This window comes from Nanorana parkeri, unplaced genomic scaffold (genome assembly GCF_000935625.1).
Source record: "Nanorana parkeri isolate BGI_ZX_2015 unplaced genomic scaffold, ASM93562v1 scaffold1381, whole genome shotgun sequence".
NCBI lineage: Eukaryota > Metazoa > Chordata > Amphibia > Anura > Dicroglossidae > Nanorana > Nanorana parkeri.
Window position 1 is genome coordinate 346,586 of NW_017307649.1, and position 11,667 is coordinate 358,252.

Consider the following 11,667-nt stretch of genomic DNA (forward strand, 5'->3'; position numbering starts at 1 on the left):
ATATATATATATATATAATTATATGTGTGTGTTTAAATTGTGTATTTATTATATTGTGCTTTAAAATGTGCTGGAATTGAAGCAGTTTTATTATTTTGCTGATTTTTTTTTTTTTTTCTACAAGCACTTTTTTGACATGGAAAGTCATCAGGTTAATGTGGGCACATTTACCAAGTGGTCATTTCAGTGCTGTAAACAATTAGATTGAAAGGTCGATTGCATGAACAATCAATGCATTTATATTCAGCATTCGACACACAGGCACAGCTGTCATTTATTTTAAAATGCTGTCATCTATGGCGACCTTCTAGAGAATGTCCATGTTCAACTAAGGCTTCATGACCTAATTCTTTTAATGTTTTGTTGACTGTTGAAAACCCCACGTAATAAGTGCAGCTGAAACATATTAATCTTCTGAGTGATTGGCTGCAATCACAGCAGCCGATAACACATCAGCGTTGATCACTTTAGTATATTAAGACTGTTGAAAGATGACATGTAGTTGTTTGCTGCAGGTCTCTGCACATTGAAGGTTTTTGTATTGTGGTATTACAGACTGTTGTGACATTTTAGATGATTTGTAAAACGACCAGCATATTTTCAGGGTAAATTCTACCTCTGGGAATCTGCAGACGATACAGTGCTCTGCAAACAACGAGATAACTTATCAGGTGACAACAGCTGCAGGGTTTTGTTCTCCTGAAGTATATTGCAGCTCTGAGCAGTTCCAGTGTCTGAATATCTGTCTGCTGTTTTACAGAATGAGAGACGATTCTGGAAGAGTGTATGAAAATGTGGGCCTCATGCAGCAACAGAAAAGCTTCAGATGAATTGAAACATAATGTCTCCACCATATAGACAGGTAACGTATAGTGTTTACAATTGGTTGCCCAGGAATGTTTGTGTCTTATTTTAATAGAAATGTTACTTAAAACTGAACTCCAGCCTAACATTTTCCCCCCATACTTGTAGCGAGTCCTCTCCTGTGTTGAATCTGATTTACTCTCTCAAATCCCTGTAAACTTGCATCTCTACAATTTTAACCCATAGAAGCAGCAGCAGCTCTCCTAGGCCCTCCTTACCATCTTGTCTTGAATTGTAATGTCTTCCTTATATTGTAAAGCGCTGTGCAAACTATTGGCGCTATATAAATCCTGTATAATAATAATAATACCTTAATTTCCTGTCTGAATGACCTCCCTCATTAATCAGTCACTTTTCCCCTTGATCCGCACTCTCCTTGGTCCATCTTCTCACATAAAGCTCAGGAACAAAATAGTTGATGGCAGAGAAAGCTAACAGCTGTAAAATAACATCCCCAGCTTCCATTTAGATGTGCCTGGAAGTGCAGAGCTAAAGTATGCAGCACCCAGTGCCCAGCCTTCTAACAATGTATAGTAAAAGGCATTTAAGAGCTTTTAGTGAAGAGTGAAAATGTAGCTTTTATATTAGACCTAAAAAGCTTATAGAGGCAGCTAACACCACTTTAGCTTTTTACCTTTTTAAATACAGAATCAGAACTAATATAGCTCAGTCCAGTAAGACTTCTTTCATGAGCACCTCCTAAGTCATAGCACAAGAGCATCATCTCGCAAGGTTTGGGTTTCTTAGCGATCTCAGGATTTTGCTGAAAGGGTAATGACATCACACTCACTTAGAAGCTGCAGGCAAAAGCCTGGGGTAAGGAAAGTATGATGAAACTTTTTTTTCACAGATGTTTTATTTTTACTTATTTTTTTCTTAGTACAGCTTAAATGCAGTCATTTTGAGATGGGCTTGTGATGGGGTGGGAGGCCCTTAAATAAAAAATAGCCCCAGAATACAATGCATGTATGCCAGGTTGGAGGCAGTAAAGGCTCTGCCTTTTCCACCTACCCTTGCCTTGACCACCTAGGATGATCACCATTTGCTCTGTAAGGTGAAAGCTTGGTTTGAGCATGCTTTAGAAAGGTTTTCTAAATATAATGTTATAATGGTTTTAGTATAGTTTTTTTTCCCCCCTCGCTTACAATGAAGTCTAGATTTGTACACTGCTGTATTCAGTCATGTACATGCTGGTCTAATTGATGACGTAAAGGAGGATGCCCAGTAATTGGCTTCTGGTAATGTCCTGTGGAAGACTCAGGGAAAGACATTCTTAGATTGTAAGCCCTCACGGGCAGGGCCCTCCTTACCATCTTGTCTTGATTTGTATTGTAACTGTAATATCCTCCTTATATTGTAAAGCGCTGTGCAAAGTGCTGGTGCTATATAAATCCTGTATAATACTAGTGCTCATTTACATGGTTGTTGGTGACATAGTTGCTTCTCTTCCCCATACAAGTCAATGTGAATGCAAAAACTGGAATCAACTCAAAGGACCTTACAGCTTTCTGCACATTTAAGTCTGAATGCCTCTTACATCCACCAATAGAAGCAGATGAATGGTGTGGGGTGCTGGATCTCTTAAAGTTGTAGATGTTCTCAGTAAGTACTTTAATCAGTGTAGCGGTCATGATTTTCCAGCACTTCCAGGAGGGGCAGCTGAAGGTCAGCTCTTTTCTTTAGTAGGGATTGGGTGTGCAAGGAGGAACGCATCAAAAGCAGAAACTAAGTCCAGATGACATTTTATTCAGACCCCCAAACTGCATTGGCATTTTCAATCCACAAAAAGACAACACATTTTGGGGTCTCAAAGGGTCCCACTTTATCGAGGCCTGGTGCTGTTGAACAAAGGTTAAACAGCATATTGAACGATTATATTACTCCTTCGAATCCCTCCCAATTTTATCAGTCCAGTACACACGTGCCATGCCCTCCATGAAGGGTGACCTTTTGACATAAGAGTCTTAATAAAATTGCATCTGGACTTTATACATTCTTCTTTTGGGGATTTCCCCCATGAGCCATTAAAAAGCTGAATTAGGTGCACACTGAAATATCTGCCCCCAAAATGAACTGTTCGAGCCTGCAGAAATGTAGTTTGGATATAATTTAAAATGTACTTTTTGCTCTGCCCTTAGCTTTGTGTGGAAATCTCAGCAGAATGCTGCATTGAAGGTGGCCAGCCTCTCTATAACATCTGCATTCATTTAGCATCTCTTGCCTGTATCAGTTGTTACTGCGGCAGCCTTTGAAAGGACTGTGCTGCAGGCAGAAGCTGGCCTGAATGGGCAAAGCTAGCTTTTTGTTGTACAATACAAAGTACAGAGGAGGGTTTTCTTTGTACTGTGGGTTAATGGGCAGAACTGATGCTGCATAGGTGATCATTAAAAATATGGTGTTTTTACTGGATAAAACTTCATAAAGCTGTGAAGGAGAAGTGGGGAGGTACACGCTATATCTGGTTCATCCGCTAATGAGGTGTCCTCTTAAAGGCCTGCTCTAGTCTTATGTGCTTTGTTTGCCGTGTTACCATGATAGCACTGGCAGGCTGGGTATGATGGGCAAAATGGTATTTTAAGAAGAGATGCTGCAGAGACGCAGCTAGAGAGAAACATGTGCAATTTTTTTTCATTGCCATTTTAGATTTATCATCTCTTTGAAGGGATGCCCAGATTCAAAAGCAGGTAATCCCGGGGTGCAGTAACGGGTAACTCCTCTCGGTACCTGCTTTTCTATGTGCATGCCAGTTACAGTGGTTTAATCTAAAGGAAGGTTTACAATGATTTGATTATTATATCATTTTATTTTTTAATTAAAATATCCATTTTTTTTTTTTTTATGGAAGCAGTAGAAATGCCTGAATCTGCTTGTAGTCCTCCTCCTGCAGTCCCCGTAGAGCAGAGGTCAGACTGGAGAAGCAGCACAAGGAGTCAAGCTGTTGTGCTGCAGTGTGCATGTGCTAACTAGGAGCATGCTAATAGGAGGAGAGAGCTGAGTGACAGAGAGATTAACTTCTGAGTCTGCTGTTTCTCCTTTCATTGTTCAGTCACAGGCTGGGGGAGGGACAACCCTGTGTTACTGTACTGCAACAGAGTCCAATCAGACAGGGTAGTGCTGTGTGGTCAACCTGAGCAAATCTCCAGACTGGATGGGCACAATTGCCAATCCTTTGGCTGTTAGACTGGCCCACATACAACATATGTATTTCATCTGTGTATTTTTTAGATTTTTGTCTGCAGGTTAGACACGCAGCAAAGATTTCATAACCGAATGAAAAATAGGGATGATGCCTATCTTTCCCTCTTTCCTCATATTGTTTTCTATAAAATGATGGCATAGATTTTTTTTTTTGCTGTGTATAAGTAGCCACGGGATGTCCAGTTTGATGATAATTGTTCAAACCAGAGTTTAGGCAAATCTGTTATGTCGGTGCTAAGCCTCTATGGCAGGGGTAACCAAACTTTGGCCCTCCAGCCGTGGTGAAACGATAAATCCCATAAGGCAGCCCCAGCTCCAGGAATGACTTCCCGAGTCAGATTCATGATGGGATTTGTGGTTTCACCACAGCTGGAGGGCCGAAGTTTAGTTACCCATGCTCTATGGCATCAGTGGGTTGTATGGAAATGGTTCTAGTAAAATGCTGCCTTATCTTCTGTTTTACCATCTTAAAGCTTATTAAATGATCCTTTAGTGTAATTGTGGAATAGTAAAATCTAATGTAACTTCTGAGAAAGAGAAAATCTTTGATTTTAGCTTTGAAGGATGGGAAACAAAAGCATATAAGGAAGCCTATAAAAGGTATTCTGTATGACCTGTACAGATTTATTTTTCCCCAGAAATATTTTTTTTAATTTTCTCAAGACACAGCAGCAGGCTTGGTCTGTGCGTATAATTGTTTGTTTGCTGATCTGCTAAGTGGTTTAAAGGCACATTACAATTTAACCCTGTTTTCCATAATCTCTTTATGGTAAGCATCTGGTCTGGTCATTTGCCAAAATTCTGTGACTTTCTGGCTTCTTTCCCCTCCCCCCCCTCTATCCCTCCACTTTTTATTTGCACATTGTCAGTATTGAACTGTGTCTTCTACCAGTACAATGAACCATGAAAAAGTATCATCACAGTGGAGATGTCTTTCTTGGGCCTTCCTTTTCCTTTAGGCCTGGTTCACACCTTGGCGTTTTACAGCGCGTTCCTACGCGCTATAAAACGCTCAGCATGTGAAAACCAATGATTGCCTATGGGCATGGTTCCCACCTGGGCGTTTTACAGCGCGTAGGAACACGCTGCAAAATGCCCTGCTCCCAAAGAAGTACAGGAGCTTCTTTGGGGCGTATTTAATGCAGTATCCATTAGGATACAGCCGTATAGCCATCGGAAACGCGCATTTCTCGCGTGTTTTTTTTTTTAACCGAGAATCGCGGTAAAAACATGCGGCACGAAACGCGCGGCAAATGTGCATATTCGGTACGCCTAGGTGTGAACCCAGCCTTAAGCAACTAAAATGCCTTTCCCTCCAGTCACCAGTGCTCTAAATCATGAGGCAGCATAGGCAATGCAGTAGTGCTGGACTGACTCCAGAATCTGCCACACTTAACAGAATATGTGCCTATAGGGCTTTATGGGAAGACCATAAAATCTGTTTGCAAATATATATTTCTGCTTTTCCCCTCTAGCCGCCCCAGTGTTCAAAAATCCTTCAGACCAGCCACACTGTGCAAGGCATTAGCGCTAGATTGACTTGTACTTTAAGCTAGGTGTGGGAGATTCTGCCCTACAATTATGGTCTCCATGTTGGCATGTCTTATTATACATGCAACAGCTCCGTATTATTTATTCTGCATATTCGCTTATCAAAATAGTTTTCACAATACCCAATTGTGACACATTTAATTAGCCACGCTACCCTCTGGGTCCAAATAGTTCGGAGGGTGAGGTTATCCTGCGCGTCTGCTTACTATCAGAAAGCCCAGGAGGGTACAAAGAAAACTACATCTCCCAGGATTCTTAGTAATTCCTGAATTTGGGCATTTATGTGGGAGTGGCTTGCTGCCCTGTAATGAAAGCGCCCAATACTGGGTGGGATTAGCTGTGGATGGCCGGGTCAACATACTGGACAGTGTTAAAAGAAACTTAGAAGTAATGAAAAAAAGAAGATTGATGTTCGTGTCACTAGATGAGCGTAATATGCGACCACACAAGATCATAGCGCCGCACTGTAGTCAGTTGGCAACTGGGATTGAGGAGAGAGGCAAAAACCTTATCACCATGAGTGAAGTTAAAAATATTTAAAAAAACAGCCTGCTGCCTTAACTCTTTGAGAAATTCCCAATGTTCCATGATCACAAACAACCTAAGCTTTGTAGGGTGCTGATGCATCACATTTCATTTATTTCTATGTGCTTACCAAAGTTTTCCTATTAACTTTTTCTGTTTCCTGTAGAATCTACGACTGGGAAAAGGCAAAAGAAATGCGAGGACGAGATGGGACGTACAAGACCTGGCTTTTAAAGGCTGTGTCCATTTAAACAATTGGTCTGAAATCCATAGACTTTTCAAAGATTACACATCATGAGCTTTTTGGAAACCCCTCATGTCCTCTCTGAATCTCCGAAATGTTGGATCAGCGCATTCTTCACAATGAAGCATCTTTATCTCTACAGTTTGACTGTGTAGAGTCCACAACCCAGACTACAAATAAGCTGGCCTATTCTTTTCTCTTTATAGCGCCCCCTGTTATTAAGGTATTGTGAGTTCACTTAGTGCACCTTAATTCACTGGCAACACAAAGTAATAAGGTGATTGCTTACATTACAACGGGAACAATTCCTCTCGTCACAGTGCAGACTGTGACCATGAAAACAGTTTGTAGACCATAATAAAAACCTCTGTATTCATTTTAACTTTTTTCATGCTAATGTGGAGATGTTTAAAATGTGAATATCTGCACCCCTGGCTTTCTCATATAATGGTGCTTTCTTTTTCTTTCCTGTCATAAGAGACTTTCTTTAGAGAGCGCAAAGCCAGAAATGAGTATTGTTTGGACAAAAAGTTTATTGCCTAGTGCCAATTGTAACGAGTCATTAAGATGTGATAGATGTCGATTTAGGGGTTATCTATTGATCGCAGAATGTTGTACAAGTCACGGAAATGCAATGATACACAATGAAAATTTAGAGATGCACTTTACAAATGGTTAAATGTTTAACTTGTTCTGCTTCTTGGGAATGGCAAGGCTGTCGCATCCATTTTATCTTGGCTCGAACTGACCCTTGCTGAGTAAGGCCTTACGTCACCCATTGCTTAACTCTGCAAAACGCAGTCCCCTTTTAACAGTGCGTAAATGCAGTGTTCTCAGCGGGAAGGGCTCCTGCTTAAAAGGCTCAAGTTGTGCACCTTTACTATAGCAGGACCTTAGTTAAGCATTTCCTTAAAGTGCCTTTTACAGTCACAGCCTACCTTCAGCCAGAAAGTTCATTATTACTGCGAGGCCTAGTTTCTGCCCTCTGCTCTGGGCCCCACATTGTGAATATTGCACTTCTTTTTTTTTTCTTTCAGTTACATTCTTCTACAGGTGCTTCATTGTGTTCTTTTTCTCATTAGGTGTGTTTTGGCAAAAGGTGCCTGCAATAGATTTTCAAGCCACGTCCACCAAATACAGGACCTTCAACGAGACTGGCTTCACCAATTTATAGATCATAAATTAGTGGAATGTGGGCCAGATATGGCAAAACACACCTAAACACAAGGACAAATTCCTGAGACTAACTTACCGTACTCATAGAATGCTGACTCTTTCCAGTCATTGCTGCTTTTTTTTTTTTTTTACCATATTGCCTTTATGCTCTTCAGATGACTGGTGCTTGTAGATTCCATAAATATCAGCCCACAGTAATAAGGAATTTAATCAAGCTCACAGTTGTATTTCCATGAACTCCATACTTCGAATTGATAAATCAGCTAATCATAGTACTCGGTGTCGCCTGTTTAAAGGAGAACACTGCAAAGCACTATGCGAATGAAATACGGCAACATTACCTAACCCCATCCTTTTTTAAAGGAAAGCTACAATCCTTTCTGTAAAAACTTACTTGCTTTTATGGTGTTCTACTGCCTGTAAATTAGCACAGATGCAGGGATTTAATTTGTGGGTTCTGTCATGGAGGGGTTATGTTTTACAGTATTAGATCCTGAACTGCATATTATTTTCTCACCCATTGCAATATAGACAAAAGTGTCAACTCAACAGATAATTGTATTAAAACTATCCAGATTTTGTTACACTGGAGTCCTTCTTCTGTGGATGTTCCAGTGATAACTGCGCCAATGGATGATTCTAATATGTACAAACTTGATGGATATCTTCTTATGTATAGGCTTATGCATTTTTATTAATTATGTAGCAGTGTAGGTTTTAAGATGTGCTATGTAAGCCATAACCACTTGAGTTGGATTTTAAACTACCCATAGACGAGAAGCAACTGTCCCCTGGTCTGGCCAATCAGCATTTGCCAGTCACTTCCCACTGACAAGCTGGTACCACTTTTTGATCCCCACTCCAACCTCTCCATTGATAGTATTTGGAAGCTCAAGCACGCTTGCAGGTATATTGAGAACTTCCCAGTGGGCTTACCCTAAGGGTTTGTCGGATCATGCTTCTACGTTGAACTGACCTCTATAGTCTATGGGTGGCCATGGTGTAACTGTGAACTACTTATAGTAGAGGCAGCTGTTCTTTGAGTAGAAGTAATAATTAACTAAACGGATCACTGGAAACCAATGATGATCTAAGTGAGGCATGGGTTAAAAAAAAAAAATGGACAGAAGTACCCCTTAGCCATATGAAAAACTACTCATGTTGGCACAGTCCTGCCAGTGAAAGATCACATGGAGAATTTCAGCTGGGATGGAAATGCTTCTTATAATAACATAGAAGGTCTATTTTCTTTTCGGATAGAATTAAGAAGAGCAAATACATTTGACAATTTTTTTTTTTTTTAATGCCGTCTCCTCCAAGCCTGTGCCGGCATAGGTAGTATTGCCATTTATATGGTTCATTGGACATCTCCAACATTTATTTGCACCTAATAAGCCTACATTGTTGAACAAGATGAAGGGTTGAGATTATTAGGCTTTTCTACTTTCACATGATGTTAAATCATCGGATTGAATTTTTTGTTTTTCAGCAAGTCCAGATTGTTACCTTGACCATAAAATGCAAAATCCTTTATTAATTAGACAGTTGGTGATGCATCGAAAATTGCTTTATTTTAACTCTTAATAGTTACAACTTTGTAAAATAATTTGTTAATTGATTCTTAGAAATGTCATATTTTAAGTTGAGATTTCTGTTTAGATTTTGCCAGAAATGATTTCCTTTGCATTCAGTGCAGTGGAATGATTTGTCAAAAACAAAGCTATGCGCTCTGATTTAGTCTGCGTCCGTTGTAGACTTTAAATAGGCATATGCAAATAAAATGTGGGCTAACTATTAAATCATGCTTAAATATTTTTGTTTTTTTTAAATTATAATATTGAGTGGGTAGCCTAAGGTTACCTAGCATGCTTTTGCCATAGCTCTTGATAATTTTAGTTTATCGAGTTAGGGGGATCTACTATTTAGCCATATTAGATTTTTAATTTTATTTTTAAACTACAATTGCATCAAACTTTTTGTTCACGTTGTTACTAGTAGAGTTGCCCTGTGCACTAAACTCTAGATAACATCAGTAGAATAAATTGCTGAATAATATTGAGGATATTATAAATGACACATTTTTGTTTAGTTTGTTATATTAGGAATGCTGTGCAAGGTTTAAATGCCATATTTTTTATGCTGTATTTGCTCTGTTTTTACAGCAGATTTTAATAGAGGTACTTCTTTTCTGTTATTCTTGACCAAAACCTACAAATCCCCTTTGTAAAGTTACGAAAGCAATATTGTTCTCAATTGAAAGGACGTAAAGTGACAAACTTGTTTTGGAACTGTTTAGTGTAAGCTTTCTTACTTTACTCCAAGGGTACAACCATGCTTTAAATTGTTCTGCCTTTATTCTGTAGCTTGGCTTGAAGGATCTTTAAATAGATTTGGTAGCCCTGCAAAAATGTATGAATAAAGACGAAGCTTGGAAGCTGTGCCTATAATGATACACAAGGTAATACACAAGATTTTCAGTGGGCTTGTCAGTTGTGGAGTACACGAGCTTTGACAGCCGCAGCAACTAGTCAGTTTATTACACTTCCTAACCTGTACTGTTGATATAAGCAGAATTCAGATTTCCTTTTTTTTCTTTTTGATTTTGCATTAGTTGTCCTAAATGAACCTCGCCTAAGAGCACCCTTTTGCACCAGATGAATTGTCAAAAATGTTCCTGATCAGTTTTTGAAAAGTGCAGAGCATTTTAGCTCTGCTGTAAATTGGGCACAATTTTCTATCACCTTGCATGCTGAAAAGCATTGTTTGAAAAGCATACAATTAAAACATGAATGTGAATAGTCTTACTGCAGGTTCAATGAATGTATTCACCTGACATCTACAATTTAATGTAGCACCACATGGTACTGCTCACTAAAGTTTAAAGCTGAACTCCCAAGTATTTCAAATACACATTTGAAATACTTTAATGGGAATCGTTTTACCTGCCAAAGGATTTATTCATATGCCTATCTAATTCTGAGATGTACACAGCTGTGCTGCACAGCCAGGCAGGTGACCTGGCCTGTTAGTATTGCAGTTAAGCAATTTAGCTTTGTCAATGCTTGTCCCAGTTTGTGATTGGACAATGAACAAGCAGCAGGAGACTTGGCAACATACCCCTCTGCTCACTGTGCTCACGCTTCCAGTCAGCATAATTCTAGTGAGCATAGTTGTATGCAACTTACCTATTTATCTCTTTGTACCGCCCTTCTCCCCTCCCAGTCTGCATTCTACTGTACCGGGGGTTACAACAGGCTGATAGTCAAACTCCGGTACTTTAAACCAGTTGCATGAAAAGCAATTTAATTATATTTTACTGAACACAAGTGTTTTTATAAACCTCTCTGGAGTTCATCTTTAAACCGCTAGTCTGTGTTTTGTTGCCATTGTAAAGAAAACCTATTTTTAGATAAATGGTGAGGCTATGCGGACTCTTCCTTCTGACAACACTAGTACCTTGGCTGTCATGCTGATATAAAGGCTGCATACTTGTTTTCTGAGTTACTGATTCAGAAGTATGTAGACAGGAAGTCCTGACCTGACACCGATTCCACTTGTTGCACACTTGTTCGGATTGAGGTGTTAGTCTGGAGGATGAGCTTGACAGATTGGTAACGACCATTTTCAGAGGGATGTTTTCAATAACAGCCCCCCTATTTCTGATAGGTTTCCTTTTAAAAATTTCTCTAGCTTATGATATTGCCCCAACAACCCACTTTATGGTACAGGTATGTTTTTAATGTCTAAAGTGCTTCTTTTATATGAAGTACAACTTGAACTTTTATAGGTGAAACCTTTTTGTAGACTTTTTCTGCAGCATTTATTACTTTCACAGATACCAGGCCTCTTTCCGTAGTCTATGGGCTCCCTTCTGCGAGCTGTGTTGTCATACATTTTGTTCCTTTTTCCAGTGTAGGCAGAATACATAGACATCCATTAGTCCTTGTTTTCTATAGAGCCTGTACTACCAATGTGTTACATTTAGCCAGAAAAGCCTCTTCTGTGTGCACTTCTGATCCTGGCTTCCCTTTTTTTTTTTTTTTTTTTTTTTTTTTTTTTTTTTTTTTTTTTTTTTTTTGTTTGGGGTTGTTTTCCCCACGTTTTGGCTC

At 39.4% G+C, this 11,667-nt stretch overlaps 1 protein-coding gene across 1 annotated transcript in view; it reads left to right on the forward strand.

The window, feature by feature from the left end:
* PTPN11 (protein tyrosine phosphatase, non-receptor type 11) overlaps positions 1-7,900 on the forward strand; it is a 52,577-nt gene extending 44,677 nt beyond the window's left edge. Inside the window, exons 15-16 of the mRNA XM_018569714.1 lie at positions 761-862; positions 6,305-7,900. Coding sequence (XP_018425216.1) covers positions 761-830 — 70 coding nt within the window. The 3' untranslated portion in view covers positions 831-862; positions 6,305-7,900. The remainder of the gene's footprint in view (positions 1-760; positions 863-6,304) is intronic.
* Positions 7,901-11,667: the final 3,767 nt, after the last annotated feature.